Source organism: Bos javanicus, chromosome 17 (genome assembly GCF_032452875.1).
Source record: "Bos javanicus breed banteng chromosome 17, ARS-OSU_banteng_1.0, whole genome shotgun sequence".
In the NCBI taxonomy this organism is placed as follows: Eukaryota; Metazoa; Chordata; class Mammalia; order Artiodactyla; family Bovidae; genus Bos; species Bos javanicus.
The window spans coordinates 59,427,539-59,447,339 of NC_083884.1; the positions used below are offsets into that span (position 1 = coordinate 59,427,539).

The 19,801-nt window shown below is 43.0% G+C and overlaps 1 protein-coding gene across 3 annotated transcripts in view; it reads left to right on the forward strand.

Annotated features, from left to right (window-relative positions):
• MED13L (mediator complex subunit 13L) overlaps positions 1-19,801 on the forward strand; it is a 291,306-nt gene that overhangs the window by 250,969 nt on the left and 20,536 nt on the right. For 2 of the 3 annotated variants that reach the window (XM_061384909.1, XM_061384911.1), the window contains 9 exons: positions 1,611-1,831; positions 2,328-2,533; positions 6,338-7,275; positions 11,003-11,182; positions 11,787-12,010; positions 13,819-14,011; positions 14,729-15,155; positions 15,909-16,128; positions 17,190-17,378. In XM_061384909.1, coding sequence (XP_061240893.1) covers positions 1,611-1,831; positions 2,328-2,533; positions 6,338-7,275; positions 11,003-11,182; positions 11,787-12,010; positions 13,819-14,011; positions 14,729-15,155; positions 15,909-16,128; positions 17,190-17,378 — 2,798 coding nt within the window. The remainder of the gene's footprint in view (positions 1-1,610; positions 1,832-2,327; positions 2,534-6,337; positions 7,276-11,002; positions 11,183-11,786; positions 12,011-13,818; positions 14,012-14,728; positions 15,156-15,908; positions 16,129-17,189; positions 17,379-19,801) is intronic. The other variant, XM_061384910.1, reaches the window with a different exon arrangement.

Below are 19,801 nucleotides of genomic sequence, written 5' to 3' on the forward strand. Positions count from 1 at the left end.
AGTAGCTGCTCCTTGGCTTGGGAAAAGGAATAGGGGCCAAAAATTAAAGGTGATGTATATATTTCAAGAATAACCTATTTTTCTGTATTAAAGTATTTAGTCTTATTTTTAAAAAGTGTATTGATTTGGTTGCTGCTGCATCTGAAGACCTGTTTTTCAGCTGCAGGACTTATCAACTATATAATCTCTCCGGTGGTTCTATGATAGTTTCTGGCTTGGCTTGTATCCCTAATACTGTGAATTGTTATATGATCTTCGGGTCAAATACTATTACAGCAAGAAAGTAACTTGAAGATCATCTTGGGAGTTTTACAATAGGTTTTCTTCTTCTTTTCTCTCTTTTTAACTTTTTTGCCATAGCAGCAGCAGGTACTGTTTTGTCAAATGAAATCTTATACAGAATTCTATTATAAAAGTTAAATAGAAGTGGAGCTTCTCTAATGGAAGTAAAAGTTGAGGTCTGAAACCCTGCCTATTGGCCTTTTTCTCCCCTTGTTGGTCCCTGAGGCCAAGAGAGGGTAAATTATTCAGGATTATATAATTAACTAGGAAACATGGTAAAAATCATTTAATCCAGAGGTTCTTACCCTTCTCTGCTCCATTGGGTGGAGGCTTTCCCCTCCCTCCATAAACAAAGGGAAGAAAGCAAGCCTAATAAGAACCACACTCCTAGTCAAGCCTTTCCTACTAGATGAAGGAGCTAGGCCCGGAGGGAGGAAGTGCCCAGGACACAGCAGTGCTGTGGTGGGACCACCTGAGTGGGGGGCCAGCCCACTGCCGCTCCTCTGTACAGCTCTGCCTCAGGTGCGAGCACAGGGCAGCTATTCTTTATTAAGTTCTGATTCAGTGCTGTAAGTCGTGTTAACATCTGTTCAGTAGTTACAGTAAATTACACTACTATAGACAGTAGTTACTCTTTAAATGTTGAAGTTGCTAGAAAGAGCAGTGTGGTTGAGAACTGGGGAGTTGGGTATGTTTCCAGATCACTGGTTTAAACTTGTGCCTCCAAATACGCAAATACATTTGCTGTACGTGACACCCCCTAGTGGCCAGATTTCATAACCACAACTTGCGTTTCATTCCATACACTACTACTCTAAGAATCAGTGCCTTAAAGAGACACTGGAAATGATGATGGTTAACCTCAGGTATATAACAATGATTTTTTTTAAAAAGGTTGAGAATCACTGTTCTAAATATTACTTAAAAGACAATTTTTTCCCCAGTTGATTTTCAATAAATTGTCTTTTGTTCTAGGTATGATTATTAATCCTGACTATGAAGTTTCGTTTCCTTAGATTTTTCAGGGTATCAGTTGTTAGAAGGGGGAAAAAATTATGTTTATGTAGATTTTGTTCACATAATTAACGTGAAGCCAAATTATAAAGCGTCAAGAGGACAGTGGTAAAGATTCAGCAAAGGCTAATTTTCTGCTGATGGCCTTCTTCTTAGGAACTTCTGTTATTAGTACTGTATTATGTAACAGATATGCCCATTCAGTTAACATTATTTCTGATGCCAACTAGGGGGCCTGATTATGAACTGGGATTTTTTTTTTTAAAGAAGTCAGGCCCGTTAAAAATTTTACTTATTTATTTATTTATTTTTAGCAGTTGCAGACCTGCAGAGGATGTTCCCCACCCCTCCTTCTTTGGAACAGCACCCTGCATTTTCTCCTGTGATGAATTATAAAGATGGGATCAGCTCAGAGACAGTGACAGCATTAGGCATGATGGAAAGCCCCATGGTCAGTATGGTTTCAACACAGCTCACTGAATTCAAGATGGAAGTGGAAGATGGATTAGGAAGTCCCAAGCCAGAGGAAATAAAGGTAATTGCCGGGATATTACTGTACACAGACAGGCATGCATGCTCAGACTCTTCAGTCGTGTCCAACTCTGTGCAGCCCCATAAACCACAGCCCATCAGGCTCCTCTGTCCATGAGATTCTCCAGGCAAGAATACCCAGGGATCGAACCCACATCTCTCACATCTCCTGCATTAGCAGACGGACTCTTTACCACTCACGCCACCTGGGAAGCCCATACAAAGACGGTGATTTTAAAGCACATTTTTCTACAACTTCTTTAAAATAGTACTGTCTGTATGCAATATATACATACGTTCCTAAGGGTTCTCTGGATTAGATCATGTGGTATATCACTTGGCGTATTAATTAGTGTCTTTTGATTAATTTAAATGTTGGCATTCACATTTTTCCATTGATCAGATAAGAGAAATAGTGAATTCAGTCATTTTTGTTGCTATTACGGTATGTCCTCGAGTTGTTTACCAGCTTGATCACCAGCCCCACTTTGTTGTCACAGGACTTTTCGTACGTGCACAAAGTTCCAACTTTTCAGCCTTTTGTGGGATCCTCCATGTTTGCTCCACTGAAGATGTTGCCGAGCCAATGCCTGCTACCTCTGAAGATTCCTGATGCCTGTCTGTTTCGGCCTTCATGGGCAATCCCTCCTAAAATTGAACAACTGCCCATGCCACCTGCGGCCACTTTCATTAGAGATGGCTACAAGTATGTGCTGGGATTCTGTCAAGTCGGCTGCCATATTTAATAGGATTTCTATCATTTAACCTAAGTATTTACTTTACATGATGACAGCATTTCATTTGAAACTTTATCGGCCATTCATGTTTTTGTGCATATTCTTTTGTGTTGAAAATATTATTTTCTAAACTAAATTTCATATATATGGGAAAATTGAGGTTATTTGTATAGAGAACCGTGGTGTTTATGGTCATTCAGTGTCAAATCAGTGTCTGTCACAGAACCAAGCAGTAGATTGGAGTGGGTAATATTTTTAGGGTGACGGTGGTAAGTACTCCTTAATACGCACTTTGATGATTTCAGATGTGTTTACTTAAGGCACTTTAAGGTTAAGTATTCATATGCTAATTTCTGTTGCTGACCCTTTGTCATACAAAAAAGTAGCAATAGAACAGTGCCAAGATACGGGGGAGGGAAAAGGAAGTATTTATCATAGCTTGTACGTAGTTCATCCTGTCATTCTGACTTCAACAGTGCAGAATTAGTTTTCCCTTTGATTGATAATTTCTTAATGACATAATGTAAATGCTTTAAAGTAAAAGGCCACAAACTCAAATGTCTGTCAGGACCAAGTAAGCAGTATGTGGATGGAGTGGACTGGGCAGAGCAAAATACTAGCCACTCCTGACACCCAGTGTCACTGTGGGGGCAGTGGGGCGAGTGGGGCCAACAGTAAACTGTTTGAGAGTATGTATTGCCCCCTTTAAAGGGACTTTTATTTTTTTCTTTTTGCTTTTCTTTTTTGCTATTCAACCTTAGGGAGTTGTTCAGGCAGGAATGTGAGAGATTTTAATGTACATTTCCTTTTTGAAATGTTGATAGTTGGGAATTCCCTGGCAGTCCAGTGGTTAGGAATCGGCACTTTCACCGTGAATGGCCTGGGTTCAATCCCTGGTCAGGGAACTAAAATCCTGCAAGACATGTGGCGCACCTCCCCCTGCCAAAGAAAAAGTTGTTGACAGTTAATTCAGAGTTATATTCTAAAAGCTAAGACAAATTTATGCTGTAGTCCAGTTTGTGGGCTACTTTTGTGACCTTGTATAGAAATCATCTTAATGAAATCAACTTTAATTTTATAAGCAGGCTTTATGCCTGTGTTTGTGTAAAGTCTGTATTGGAATGAGAAACTGTGACAGCGAAGTACTTTAAAAGAACCTTAGACTTGGAGAAGTACATGGAGTCACAGGACTCGAATTCCTGCCTTTTTTGTTTAGTCTCTGTATGACCTTAAGGGATCCTTCTATCTAGGTCTTCTCCTGTTTAAAATGGAGTTTCAGGCACAAGATTTTTGAAACGCTCTGAGAACTAATGGTTGTGGAAGCAACATGCCACCAGCAGTATGAAAGTGTGTGCCCAGAAGCACGCTGTAGGGCAGGGCCTGGCTTATTTTCGGCTGCCGTTCTCCAGTTGTGTCCCAGCTTGTTTCACCTCAGACTGGCCCACACGGCTGCAGCAACTAGCACCCCAGGGGTTAGCGTGCTGAGCACAAGCAGTGCAGCCGCTTCAGAAGCCATTCCACCACCTAGCCTCTTATACACACAAGCTCCTCAAAACAGCAACACACAACCCTTTGCTGCATGATAGTTTCTGTAACAGATAATTTAGATAATTGTTTAGATCTATTAAATCTGTTGTCTGCCACCCCAGAGATTCTTGGTATTCGAAACTGGCGCTGTTAACAGAACCCTCTGAAATGAAATAAGCGTCCCTGCACCTTCCAGTGTGGCGCCCACCACCCTCGTGTTGTAGCTGTGCATGTGGCTCGTTGAGACCAAGACTGCATTTAAGTGCAGCACATGGGGCTGGTGGTTCCCTTACTTCCTGGACTGCACAGTTGTGGACTGTGGGAAGTCGTCGTGCTGTGGTCTCCTTCACTCTGTGTGTGTGTGGGTGTGTCATTGTGTCTGTGTGTGTGTGTGTGTATTAGTTGCCCAGTCGTGTCTCTTTGCAACCCCACGAACTGTAGCCTGCCAGGCTTCTCTGTCCATGAACTTCTCCAAGCAAGAATACTGGAGTGGGTTGCCATTCCCTTCTCCAGAGCCTCTTCCTGACCCAGGGATTGAACCCTGGTCTCCTGCATCGCAGGCGGATTCTTTACTGTTTGAGCTGCAGGGAAGTCCTCCCGCTTTATTACAGAACACACCAACACTCTCTTGATGCCTCTCATACTTGCCATGCACTGACTTTCCTTCCTCTTTTTTTTTTTTTTTCACTGTTGCATACCCAGCAACTAGCATGGGGTTGGTTGGTCCTCAGTTCATTTTTCTTGAATGGGAAAAGTCAGGTTCCTATACACAATAAACCATTTTACTGCCTCGGGAGCAATTTAATTATTTAGGTTTTCGGTTAATCGTTGTAGTTCCTTTTCTGATCTGAACTGCATAATCATTTTAGAGTTTTGTTGAACAGGAAAATTTGAAAGGAGTCCAATTAGAGTAAAGATCATTATTACACACTTACTATTTTGCTCTCTGAGATAGCAGTGATTGCTGATCAGGGTTTCTGGGTCACTCGTTATCTGCACTCAAAGACACCGCTGTGCCTCAGATTGAACATTTCTTTGCAGAGCCTGATTTGGATTTTCAGGTTGGTAGGTTAGGCATAGCTAATTAAAAATCAAAAGAAAATGATTCAAAGAGCCATTACTTTTTGACATTCTTCTTTCAAATTATAAGTGAATGAATATGTACTTTATTGGAGGAACATTAGTTTAAGCACAGTATTAATAGAAGAATTTTAAGCATTTAAAAAACATTATTTCTTTTGATACCTTCTAATTGGAAAGAGTGATCCCAATCTGTTTTACGGGTACCTCTAATAATGTATATCAAGAACATTTTTTTACAATAAGAACTTTTATTACAAAACCATGGACACTTTTGTTTTCTTTGTGGCTGTTCCAGACAGAAGTCACTGCTTATGAGAAAACAGCACAGTGTGATTGTCTCTGGGAATTCAAAATCATGGTGCTGTTTTGCATGGCGTATGGAAAATAGAAAATGAACTGCAGTTGCCTACCGCAGAAGCCTGTTAGCAGTTGGGACACTTTGATGTGGCATGTATACTTACGTGCACAGACCTAATTAAGACCAAGTCCTCTTGGCAGCATGTGTAACATTTGTATTAATTGTAATATATGACTGGCCAATGGGTTCCTCAAATAGAATTCCCTCATGGTCACTCATTACAATAAAAATGCAAGCTAGATAGGACTGCATTTTTTGGAAACTAAAAAATGTTAAATTTTCATGTGCGTTTGATTATAACTACTATAGAATCACATGTAGATTATAGCCTCAGAGAACAAGTACACTGGCAGACTTTCAGTCTCAAAAAAGGACAAAATTGTAATTGCAAATTAGATGGGAATTTCATCTATGGTCTTCTAGCTAATTTGGCATCTGAACTCATGTGTTAAAGTTCTATTTAGTAGTTAGAGTTTTTCAGAACTACTTTGTCCAAACGCAGTATCATGTTTTCTTGTTAAAAATAGCCAAAGTTTCCTCAAAAGATGAAGAGGAGGCTTGCTGAAGTGTGGACTAAGTGGACGGGCACTGCTGTATTGAATTACTCTTCATACCTTGCTGCTTGCTTTTCCACACACTGCACTGACTCCTTTGAATCCTTAAAAAAAAAAAAAAAAGAAAACCAAATAAACCAAGCAATAGCACGCGTAAATAAGAAATGGCCCGGCCGGGCTGGGGTGCTGAGGCGTGTGTCTGGCACCCGTGTCCTGCCCCCTGTTCTCACGAGGTGCCATCTCTCTTGCAGCAATGTGCCTAGTGTCGGGAGCCTGGCAGATCCAGATTATCTGAACACGCCACAGATGAACACGCCGGTGACGCTCAACAGCGCTGCCCCAGCCAGCAACAGTGGAGCAGGAGTTTTACCATCCCCAGCAACCCCTCGCTTCTCTGTCCCCACACCACGAACCCCCAGGACACCAAGAACTCCCAGAGGAGGGGGCACTGCCAGTGGTCAGGGCTCTGTGAAGTATGACAGCACCGACCAGGGCTCACCAGCCTCTACCCCCTCTACCACTCGGCCTCTCAATTCTGTGGAGCCTGCCACCATGCAGCCAATCCCCGAAGCCCACAGTCTCTATGTCACCCTGATTCTTTCGGATTCTGTGATGAATATCTTTAAAGACAGAAACTTTGACAGCTGTTGCATCTGTGCCTGCAACATGAACATCAAAGGGGCGGATGTCGGGCTCTACATCCCTGATTCTTCCAACGAGGACCAGTACCGCTGCACCTGTGGGTTTAGTGCGATCATGAATCGCAAACTTGGTTACAATTCAGGACTCTTCCTGGAAGACGAGTTGGATATTTTTGGGAAGAATTCTGACATTGGTCAGGCTGCTGAAAGGCGCCTAATGATGTGTCAGACCACCTTCCTTCCTCAGATGGAAGGAGCCAGAAAACCCCAGGAGCCACCGATAAGCCTTCTCCTCCTCTTGCAGAACCAACACACACAGCCTTTTGCTTCTCTGAGTTTCCTAGACTACATTTCCTCCAGCAGCCGCCAGACCCTTCCCTGCGTGAGCTGGAGTTACGACCGGGTGCAGGCAGATAATAATGATTACTGGACGGAATGCTTTAATGCCTTGGAGCAGGGTCGGCAGTATGTGGATAATCCCACGGGTGGCAAAGTGGATGAAGCCCTGGTGAGAAGCGCCACTGTGCACTCCTGGCCTCACAGCAATGGTAGGTTTCCCGGAGTACAGATTTACTTTGAGAACTGTCTCGGCATGACGATAACTCCCACACTTGCCTTACTTTATGTGACAAAATTTTAAGTTTTATTTCTTAAAAAATAGACACAACTGAAGTGAGAGCTATCTTGAAATTCGAAATTTAAGGATGGGGAAATGTTTCATGTGAAACACATTTGGAGAAGAGTAATTACGTTGTGGGATAAAAGTCATCGGGATCAACGGTCCCTATCCTTTTTGACACCTGGGACCGGTTTCATGGGAGACCATTTTTCCACCGACCAGGAGGATATAAGTGATGGGGAGTGACTAAATACAGATGAAGCTTCACTCGCTTGCCCGGCTCACCTGCTGTGCAGCCCAGTTCCTAACAGGCCGCGGACTGGTACTTGTCTGTGGCCCAGGGATTGGGGAGCCCTGATCTAGATTATACAGACTGATAATCTGCACACCCTTCTGGGTCAAGTTTCCATGATACTTCTTCCAGGAAGCCTTCTGTCCATTTACAGAGTACTTTCTCTTTCCTCTGATTTTCCAGTATTTTATGTCTCTGGTAACAGTAATCACGTTTTACTTTATGTTGGGGCTCCTGGGTATGTCACTGTCTTAAAAACTCCAGGTGATAAACGTTTTTGGAGTTTGGCTCTAAGAGTGCTGAGCACCTGACTGTTCCTTTTCTTTATTCACTCTCTATCTGTGCTGTGATGTGTCCTGGGGGAGAAAGTGGTGAATGAAAGAGACAAGGTACCTGCCCTCAGGGACTTTCTAATCTATTTTGGAAAGTGACATGAATCACACAACTAACAAATAAGCATATAACTGCAAACCATTATAAGTGATGAAAGCATGGGGTGTCAGAGGACACTTCTTGAAGAAGCAGTGATATTTGAGATTGCAACGCTGGGTACAGGTTAACTGAGGGCAGGAGTGGCGAGTGTGGAGGGCCACAGTTAAGTAGGTGCGGGGCCTTCAGACGAGCCCAGAGGCCAGCAGGGCTAGATTATCAAGAGCCTTTGGGAACACGCTGGGCCCTGGGTCTTCAGTTTTAACAAGTCCTTGATGCGTTATGAAGAGACACTGCCATCAGATTTGTGTACTCAGAAACGGTGGACTCTGACTGGAATGCGGACTGAGGATTAGAAAACGGCAAGAGGGGGTTGAAGGACACTGAGAAGTTCCTGCCGCAGATGAAGAACCAGTAGCTTGGCTTACTGTCCCAGCACAGGAGATGGACAAGAAGTGGGAACAGTCAGGGGCCGTTTGGGAGGTATTATGGCAGGACTTGGTAATGCGTTGGGTTTTGGGGATCAGAGAGAGAGAGAGAGATTAAGGAAAACACCCAGGTTTGTGACTTGTACACCTGGACAGATGGTGGCATGTTGGTCAAAAATGAGTGTTCTGGGGAAAGACTAGGTCTAAAGGTCATAATTGAGTTTGGGAAGTAAGTTTTAAAGATCTCCTTTGAGATGTCCAGGTGGACACTTGGGACTTGATGGCGTGGAGCTCAGGGGAAGGGGAGTGGACGGCACAGGGATGGTAGCCCAGGTCAGGGCGTGGTGAAGGAGGAGGCCTCACTGAGGAGGAAGCAGGTGTGGAGCCAGAGGAGGGCCTGACTTAGAGCTTTACTGCATTCTGCTGTGTAACCAAGCTCCACAAAGGGAGTGGTCAGCAGGCATTCAGTAAGTCAGGCTTCTAAGATAAGTATTAAACAGGTCTTTTGACCACAGTGAGAGCTGTTGGTGGGAGCAGAGGCCAAGCTGGAGGGATTCTATGAATGGAAGAAACACGGACCCTACTTTTGGAATCATCCTCAGTCTTGCAGAGGAGAAGGTTATATAAGCAAGGAGACTCCTGGGAGGTAGAGACGCCTGAGAAAATATTTCAAGGGTTATACTCATTTTTATAACTCCTTAAGGTTTAAGTACAATGCCTTATACTTGGCAAGCCTTGGATTAATGGCTGCTGCATGAATTTATGAATTAGTCTTTGCCCTAAAGAATTATGGGTGATTATCTTACGTGGTTTCTTTTATTAGATAGTGGCCTTCAGATAGAAAAGCAGTCTGGGTGGGTGGATGAGTAGTGTCATCTTTGGATATGAAGAATAGCATGTTTTATTGCAGATGAGATGTGGGTTCTAAATTCAGATGCTGAAAGTACCAGACAGATCGTGTAAACAAATGATGTGGAGAGCCAGCTTTGCAAAAAAGCAGTGTCCTTCCACAATATCCTATTTTGCATGCATAGGAATAGAGTTCACAAAGAATTGCCTCTGCTTTTATTTTTCTTTAACCTGTAACTCTCTTAGTCTCTCATTTTCCTACATTGGATAGAACCATGAGTACAAGAAGTACTTTACTTTTTTCTTTACTGTAAGAAGAAAAGAAGCACAGGCTTGAAGATAAAGGAGGTTAATTCTGCTTCAGTCTCAGGCAGGCAGCAGAGCAGGGGTGTCAAAAACTGCCTGAAAGAGGCAGCTCCTCGACTCTAGATGGTGGTCCTCTAGCAGTGCGGTGGTCTCAGCCCCAGGGTTGTCAGATCGTTTTCCAGTTTTTCAAGAGAAGCTGGAAATCCAGATTTGTATATGAAATTTCCTGAGAAGTCCGTTTCAGATTGAGAAATGAAAACAAAACCTCTGTGCCATGGGTTTGCAGCCTGTGTTTGATTTGAGGGCGCACCTGAGAATGTCTCCATACCCTTCACACCGTGTGTCCCGGGCTCGGTTGGTAAATAGGTCACAGGTTTCCGTCTGTGCCACCGTCCTCGCCAGCCGGGGAAGTGAGAGCAAGGAAAGGTCTCAAGGCCCCCGCTCTGCAGGCGCATAGCTGACCACCTCCAACTTCAGTGCTTCTTCCTTCAGATCTTTTAGGGAATTTGGTGAGCAGTATGGACCCTCTCCCCCCTGGGAACACCTGTGTTCATGCATGCACGTGCAGTTTGGGGAGAGTTTCAGAGGTTTTCATGTTCGAGGTTAAGGAGTCCTCCTGCTAGCAGGAAGAATGTGTGTTCTGAAACCGTGACTCTCCAGCTGTTCTAAGCTTCTTTTTAAATTCCTTTTCCCACTCATCATATAATCAGATAAACATTGATACTTGTAAACAAAAGTAATTAACTGGACTTCCCTGGTGATCTAGTGATTAAGAATCCATCTACCAGTGCAGGGACTCGGGTTTGACCCTAGTCCAGGAAGATCCTACCTGCCGTGGGGCCACTAGGCCGGTGCGCCACAGCTGCTGAGCCTGTACTCGGAGCCTGCACGCCGCCACAGGAGAAGCCACTGCAGTGAGAAGCCCCCACTGCAACTGGAGAGCAGCCTCCTGTTCACTGCAACCAGAAGCCTGCACACAGCGACAGAGACCCAGCATAGCCATACAGAAATAGATAATTTTTTGAAAAGTAATTAAGAAACTAAAAGTAATTATGAAGCAATCATTAAGAAATTTTTGCAGCTCTCTTTTCTTGTGAATACCCTTGGAAACAGGTCTGTATGGTTTTAAAAAGTCAGACCTATTTACCTTTCCACTTTTAGGCAGTTCTATAGTTAGCCTTGATTATATAGAATAACTTTATTTCCCCTTTTATTATTTCCAATAATAATAAAATTTATTACTTACTAAGTATTTTAGAGTCTCTACTGCTAGTGACGTCTCTGTCAGGGCCTGTTGCTGAGGCCGCGCCAGCCCGCCTTGACGGGTCCTGTTCTGTCGTTTTCCTTTGCAGTGCTAGACATCAGCATGCTGTCCTCCCAGGACGTGGTCCGTACGTTGCTGTCCCTGCAGCCCTTTCTCCAGGACGCCATCCAGAAGAAGCGCACGGGCAGGACCTGGGAGAACATCCAGCACGTGCAGGGACCACTCACCTGGCAGCAGTTCCACAAGATGGCAGGACGGGGAACCTACGGTAGACCTTTCTCCCTGTTGACGTTCTTTCGGATTTTTTTCTTCTGTGAAAAGAGCAGCTTTAGTTACTGTCAAGTCTTCCTTTGCTGACAAAATAGAATCTTTTCCCTCCTGACTACTACAGTTTATAATCTCCTTGTTTTCCAATAGTCAGTTTCGGAGATAACTTATTTCTTAATGTCTTTGGCATAATCAAGGTCAATGGGGCAAACAATGCCTAACTAGACTATTTGTTAGAATCTCGTCTTCCCAGTGCTCGCTGCCGTTTCATCTGGGTGAACCTCTGAACTAGTTCTGACAGCTTCTTTGTAGTCAGGACCAGAGTGCCTGTCTTAGAGGCAGGTAGATCGTTTTGTTCAGAGAACTAACACTAACCTGCTCTGCTCTGCACTCACTGAACCTTTATAAGCATGTTCTGACTCATTTAATTAAAGTTCTTCATCAGGGGCCATTTAATTAGAGGATTTGAAGACTAAGAGTATCATGTCAGCCTACAATAAAATGTCCCATGCCAGAATTAAGACAAATCGCTAGAGAACGCGCAGTTGAGGAGGTAGCGGGAAACGGACTCGCAAGAGCTTTCCTAAGCTGCAGTCTTGTTTTAGGTTCTGAAGAGTCTCCTGAGCCGCTGCCCATCCCCACCCTGCTGGTAGGCTACGACAAGGACTTCCTCACCATCTCGCCGTTCTCCTTGCCGTTTTGGGAGAGGCTGTTGTTGGACCCATACGGGGGCCACCGTGATGTTGCCTATATTGTGGTGTGTCCAGAAAACGAGGCCTTGCTCGAAGGAGCCAAAACTTTCTTCAGGGACTTGAGCGCTGTATATGAGGTGAGAGAGACACGAGAGGTGAAAGTCGTCTGTATGATGCAGGGCCTCGGACTGTTTCTAGTTGTGGCTAAATTTTAAAGGATAAATAGCTTCAAAATAGATCTCCAGGAAAATTTGCATGTAGTTGGAGGACGAAGAAAAGGATAAGTTGGCAAGTTTTTCAGGAAGTACATTGTTTTCCCATCATAGCTTTATATTTTATTAGATTGAAAAGATTTTCCTCTACCAGTCTTACTAGCTGTTTTTTCCCCCCGTTTATGTGCTTGAGTTTAAAAGGACTACTCACCGGGGGTTAGTGGTTGTTCAAAAGAAGAACTTCACAAAAAGAAAATACATCTACTCTTGGGGGTGGGGGGAGTTCCTGAAAACAGTATAAAAGTGTTTAGCTGGAAAATTCCTAATCACATAGAAGTTTAGTGACTCATGTCCCTGTTATGTTTTATTTAAACATCTTAAACTCAGTTTTGGTACAGATTAATAATGTAATAACCCTAGTAATGTTAGATAATTTTGTATATTTAGTGTATAAAGTCCTGTTACTTTTGAAAAATTAGAATCATACCTGTCTTTAAAGAGTTAGTGTATATTTCTTCTGCTAAAGTACATATACACTAAAGTTTCTGTACCTTATCCTCCTAATTAATCTTCATATTTGATGAGAGTAAATGAAATTAATGTTTATAAAGTGTTTGGAGCTGTGACATAATATAAGCATTACCAAAATGTTTATTAAATAAGATGCCAAGTTGAATTTCAAAAGTATTCCATAACGGAAATTGACCATCTATAAATGTATGAGTACACATGAAATAGTAAATTTACATGTTGCTTCAGAGAAAAGAGAAGGGGCTTATGTCTGAAATAATGGCATCAATTAAGCCACCAAAGGAAATCCTTGGAAACAGTAATTTCTAAACTGTGCCTGGTCCATGATGCATAATAATACTGAATCACAATTACCCTAATGCAGAAAACTTGTCTAAGCAATTTTAAAGCCCAGTCATTCTTTTAAATGAAGCTCTCAGACTAAGTTACAGAACATAAAAGGATTACCCGATCACTTCAGAATTGCTCTTTTGGCAGTAATGTATACCTGCTTCAGAGGAGTGTACACTAGAGGATTTTTTAGGGGTTTGGTAAGCCTTCTGTTCATCAGCTCTAATATGGGCTAGTTATATGGGCTCTCCTGCCAGTGAGCATGTAGTTAAGTAGCTTACTTTTTGCAGACATATTGTATTCATTCTTTACCATAAGCACCCCTTTAATGTTCTGGAGGTTAATAATAGGATCTCATTGTGCTAAAACAACTATTTACTTTTAAAAAGTAGTCAGCATGTCCACTGCTTTAGTGGCCTCTGCTCTTGGGGATCTCCAAATGTAGCAGTGTAGCAGATGGCCCATAAAATGTTAGTGTTATCCTATGGGAGAACATCCAGAGTAGGGATTACTTAAGAGATTTCAGTGGACATATGTCTCCGTCAGCCTTCGTAGGCAGGAATCCGGCTCTTTATTTGACCATTAGCAGTCAGGTAGCGCTCAGCAGTGTTCCCTTGCTGGGGAGGAGGTGCTTGGGGTGAACAAGCATTTATTTTTTTCTTCAGAAAGAACATTTTTCCTTAGAGAGGCTGGTCCAGGGTTTGGAAAGACAGGAGAGCAGATTCAAATACATTACTGGTCTGGTTGCACGTGGAAACGCTGAGTGAAGAAGGAAGATGCCTCCATGTGTGTGTCAGGCATCTCAGCGGCTGACGGTGCACTCTGAGGAGGGAGGGTCCCTGTTCTGAGTGGGGTCTACTGTGTTCTGTCAGATGTGCCGACTCGGGCAGCACAAGCCCATCTGCAAAGTGCTGCGCGACGGGATCATGCGTGTGGGGAGGACTGTGGCGCAGAAGCTGACGGAAGAGCTCGTGAGCGAGTGGTTCAGCCAGCCGTGGGGCAGCGAGGAGAGTGACAATCATTCCAGACTCAAACTTTATGCGCAAGTTTGCCGCCATCACCTAGGTAAGTGGAGATTTACGTGACAAAGTCAAATTTGAGATGTAGACTATCAGATTGTTTCCCCCCTCCCCCATTCTTACCTGAAAAAATCCCATGGACAGAGGAGCCTGACGGGCTACCGTCCATAGGGTCGCAAAGAATCGTACGCGGCTGAGTGCACAATCTTTTTGTTCTAAGTAGTTAAATGTTAGTTTTCATGTGCATGTATATTCTTGAAAAGCTATTTAAAGTAGCCTAAAGAAGTCATATCTAATTTACTCCACGTTTCAAAAATGTAGCAGCATGATTTGGTATTAACTGGTTAATTTTAACCCAGATTATCAAGAGAATCTTAGACCTAGCTTATAAGGCGTTAAACACATAGGAGCATAATATACCATGATGTCTGAGAATACATGGCCTCTCAGTTTTTAGTGAAGGTGTGTGGAATTGGTCTGAAAGGAAAATGATTGGTTTTCTTGAAAACGAAATGATTGGTTTTGTCCTTTTTCTTCTGTTCTCCAAAGAAGGCTCTTCCAGAATTTATAACAAGTGGCCCCATGTTTATTCCCTGTTTATCTACAAGCTTGTGTTTCAGTGTGGAGATAGCATTTTGGGTGTCAGAACCAGAGTATTGCAGCCTGGAAGCATAGCTCTTTAGAAAGTGACTGTTCTGAGTGTCTGCATCAGCCAGACCTGCAGGACGTCCCTGAAGTCACTTCTCTGTGTGTCCTCTTTCAGCACCTTATCTGGCCACTCTGCAGCTCGACAGCAGCCTGTTGATACCACCTAAGTACCAGACCCCACCAGCAGCAGCACAGGCACAAGTGCCACCTGGGAGCGCTGGGCCTTTAGCTTCAAATTCAGGCTCGGCCGCGCCCTCGGCGGGCAGTGCGTTTAATCCCACCTCCAACGGCAGTTCTCTGAACCCGGCTGCAAGCAGTTCGGCCTCTGGCTCCACCGGGCCCCCAGTCTCCACATCGGCCTCTGCTCCCATCATCAACCAGATCAGCACTACCTCTTCCTCAGGATTCAGCGGTAGTGTCGGGGGGCAGAACCCCAGCACCGGGGCCAGCGCTGCAGAGAGAACGCAAGGGAGCCTGGGCTGCGCTGGAGACACCGAGCCTGGGCAGAGCTCCTCGCAGCCCTCCCAGGATGGACAGGAAAGGTACAGTGCTCTGACCGAGCCGAGTGGCCTCGGCTTGGACCCCTGGGCTACCCTTCCTCTGTGCCCCAGCCCCCTCAACTTCATGCGTCTCTAAACCTAGTGAAGCACTATATTTCTGTTCTTCCCCAAAGAAGGTAACACCTGTCAGTCTATAGTTCAGTGTTAAGAAATTTGAGAACTTCTTATAAACTTACTAGTAATTATTGTATTACTAGTATAATAGTATGTACTTACTAATTAATATACTTAGTGTAATTAATATTACTATTAATACTATATGAATAATATTTCTCTGGTGGCTCAAATGGTACAGAATCTGCCTGCAGTGCAGGAGACCCAGGTTCGATCCCTGGGTTGGGATGATGCCCTGGAGAAGGGAATGGCAACCCCTCCAGTATTCTTGCCTGGAGAATCCCATGGACAGAGGAGCCTGGTGGGCTACAGTTGGACAAAGAGTCCGACACGACTGAGTGACTAACATTTTGACTTTCAACCTCTTCGTATTAACATAACAGCATTATAAAACATCTTTGTAGAAGGAAACCATGGCGGTGAAAAGAGATCTCCCATTTTAGAGAAGCACATTGTCATTTTCCATCTATCTTGGTGCTGACTGACTGGGTTTGCCTTCATTTTGTTCCCTGTTGATGTTGCATTTACTCTGTAATCTCTGTCCAGGGAGTCAGTCTGCTCTGGAGTTGATGTATTTTTTATAATTTATGTTGCACATCTCATAAGTGGCTCTGTGTGCAGTGTTACAGAAAGGGAGAGAATAGGCATTCCCACGGAGCCTGACTCTGCAGACAGCCAAGCCTACCCTCCGGCTGTCGTCATCTACATGGTGGACCCCTTCACGTACACTGCGGAGGAAGACTCCACTTCCGGAAACTTTTGGCTGTTGAGTTTGATGCGCTGCTACACAGAAATGCTGGATAATTTACCTGAGCATATGAGAAATTCTTTCATTCTCCAGGTAACTAACTGCAAGTTTATTTACTTTGTTGTTTTTATGAATATGAATACATTTTTTTTAACTGTATGTATATGAAAACAGAAAAAAATTTATTCTTAATTCAACCTTTTAGATTCAGACATTATTAGTTAGTATTTTGCTGTTTCTCTAACCTCTTTTCTGTGTTTGTTTACACAATTGAGATCATATTTTCATGTAATTTTTTTCTACCATTTCACTGTTTTGGCAGGCTAGTGGTTGGGATTCTGTGCTTCCAGTGCCGGGGCCAGGTTCAGCCCCTGGTTGGGGAACTAGGGTCCCGAAAACTGCATAGTGTGACCAGTAAATAAATGAATACTGCCAGAATAAACATCTTTATGTGTAATCTCTCTTTTATATTTCAAGTATTTCTTAAAGTGGATTCTTAGATAAAGATACTGATAAATAATGCCAGATTCCTTTCCCAAAAGGTTACAGTTACTTACAGTTCTCTCAGGAGTGGATGAGCATGCTCATTTTCACTGCACCTTTGCCAACTTCATAGTGTAATAATTTTTTAAGTTTATAATTTAATAGGTGAAAAATGATGGGTGTTTAGATTTTTGTATTACTGTCCCTTTTAACTCAAGTCATTTCTATAGAATTAATTTAAAGCTCCTGGTGTAGTCTGTTGATAGTTTTTCATCGAAGTTTGTATCTCACATGATTAGACAATAATTCCAGTGATGCCGTGCATATTAAGTGTAAGAACTGAGAAATACATTTTAAAGCAAGTTTTAAAATTTGAGGGCATAGCAACAATAAATTGAGAATTTATCCTTAAAATGGGAACAGGGTAATTTCTAAGTGACAGTGTAACTTGCCTAGCAGAGTGACACCCCTTCTTAAACTGCTGTTAGTTGTAATGTAAGACTTTGTGTCACTGAAAGGAATTAAGATTGAATTATATTGTTTGGCATTTCTGTATTTTAAGACTAAAGTTGCCTCCCCCATTCAAATAAAGAATGCATGCCGTTTCATTTTCCAGCTGCCTGTTAGCATGTTAGATCTGTTTCCAGTCTTGTTTGTATTTGTGTCTGTAGATTGTGCCTTGCCAGTACATGCTGCAGACAATGAAGGATGAGCAAGTTTTCTACATCCAGTACTTGAAGTCCATGGCATTTTCAGTGTACTGCCAGTGCAGGCGACCTCTGCCTACACAGATCCACATTAAATCCCTCACAGGATTCGGGCCTGCCGCCAGCATTGAGATGACTCTCAAGAACCCGGAGGTAGGCAGCAGCAGGGCAGAAATTGGCAAAGACTGCTTTTATACTAAAGATGCAAGCCAGGAGAGTTACTTGCTTGTTCTGTCTTCTGCCTTTATATAAGAGTGGTAGATTTCTCTAATCCTTAAGTTGAAATAGAGGAGATAACTTCTCTGAACTTGTATAATTTTTTGAGAAAGGAGGCAAGCAAACTCCTGCTTTTTTCTTGATGTAACATCTAAGGCAACAACACACTTACCCTTTTTACTTTACTTACTAATGTTCAGCTTTCCTATGTTTATTTTGCTCATTAGTTTTGGAAGCTGATCTGTGTCTCGAATCACTCTCTACCTCCACCCCCCCCCAGCTCTTTCCTCCTGGAGCAGCTGTTGTGTGTGTTCACTCCGCACGGACCCCTCACCTTCTGATGCTTTCTCCTCCCCTGGTCTCTGTGCTTGTGTGTGTGGATGGATGTGTTTTCTCTCCGTCTTCCTAACCCTATCTTCTACAGATGTGTACCTCCAAAACACCAAGGCAAACATGCCTTAAACAAGAGTTGTATACTGCTGTTGTTTTACTAAATCATCTTTTCCTGAAGATAGATGTACAGGGCAGTGTTGAGGACTTTCAAAGCCTTCAAAAATCAATTCCACAACTTTTGCATGAAAAATTACCCATTAATGAGAGCCAGCAAACAGTGCTTTACTGTTAGAGAACTTAATACCCAAATAGCTAATTTTAGTCGGTAATGTTTTTCTGGAAAACTAAAAAAAAAAAAAAAATGACGTACTACTTATACCGCATTTGTTGTAACCTGGTTCAAGTCAGCTTGGTCCCAGGGAAAGGAACTGCTTAGCTGACAGCTTACATCCACCCTGGGGTTATAGAAAAGTTCTGTCTTTGGCAATTCTAGATTAGTTTGTTGAGTTTGTGTTTTTTTTACTTTGGTGAGCAAGTCATCTATTTTCTCTACTAGCTTTTTCTAGAATTGTAATAAATCCATTTCTGCTTCTTATTTGTGTCTGGAAATCATGAGTTTGTCCTTTCTGTATGCATTTTAAATCTTTTAGTTCTTTACCTCTTGTGGTTATTGTACAATTCAGATGCAGTCATTCCTTATGCTTTCATAAGAAGCTATCACAATTTCAAGTGACAGCTAATAGCAGTCTGCATTTTCATAGGAGTAAGTAAAGGCTGACTGCCTATATTAAGATATCCCAAGGCATTATGTAATGTTTTAAAAGATTATATAACGTACTGGCAGAACACCGTGAGAGTTCATGAGACAAAGTGAGGCTCAGATGAAAATAAATTGCAAAAATATGCTTTCTTTCCTTTTGCTCTGGAACAGGAAGAGAGAAATCAATGGTTTGACTTAATTAAAAACCTAAGAACCAAACATCATGAATACTTGCTGAGGTCTCTGAGTCTTCCCTTGCGTGAGGGTCCTGGCTCACCTCTAGGCGCGGCCTCTCCCTCAGTCTGCGGGTAGAATTTCACTTTCACTCAGTGGCTGGAGCTGAGTGTCTGCTCCCAGACTCTGTGTTAGGTGTCGACTATGCAGCGGTGAGCGAGATGCGAGTCCTCTGCTTCCAGGGATTCGAAGTTTCTGCAGTGGCACAGCCCCATGCAAGCTCCTGGAGCCACGATCCCACTTGCTGTCTCTGTAGGGTTGCATGTTCTGGGTGTTTTATGTAAATGAAATCATCCCACATGTAAGCTTTTATGTGTGGCTTCTTGCACTTAACATCATGTTTTCAAGGTACCTCCATGTCATAGCACATATGGCACTTCTTCCGTGGCTAAATAATGCTCCATTATATGGATGGACCACAACTTGTTTATCCCATTAGTGGATGGACGTGTGGACTTTTCCACTTTCTTTTCCACTTTGTGACTGCTACTGCTAAGTCGATTCAGTCGTGTCCGACTCTGTGCGACCCCATAGACGGCAGCCCACCAGGCTCCCCCGTCCCTGGGATTCTCCAGGCAAGAACACTGGAGTGGGTTGCCATTTCCTTGACTAATGCTGCTCTAAATAGTCGTGTATGAGTTTTTATGTAGCTATGTGTTTTTGGTTTTTCTGGTGTGAAATTTCCAGGTCTGTGGAGAGTGAATGGATCAGTGATAAGGTTAGGTTTAAAACTTGAACAAATTGTTGAATATCTTTGTATCCCTGAAATAAAGGAATTCGGTTAAATTATCTCTAAAGTCTCCTTTAACTTCAAAATTCTGTAATTGCATTATTACTGTTTCTTATGCTGTAGTTCATGGGCTGGCAACTCTGACTGTGGGCTAAACCCAGCCTGCAGCCTGCATGTGTATGAGCAGTTAGATGGGAGTGATGGTTACAGTTTTACAAAGAGAGGATTATGTGAAAGAGACTCGCAAGGCCTAAAGTGTTTGCTGTCCGGTCCTTTATAGAAGTTTGCTGACCCCTGCTGTAG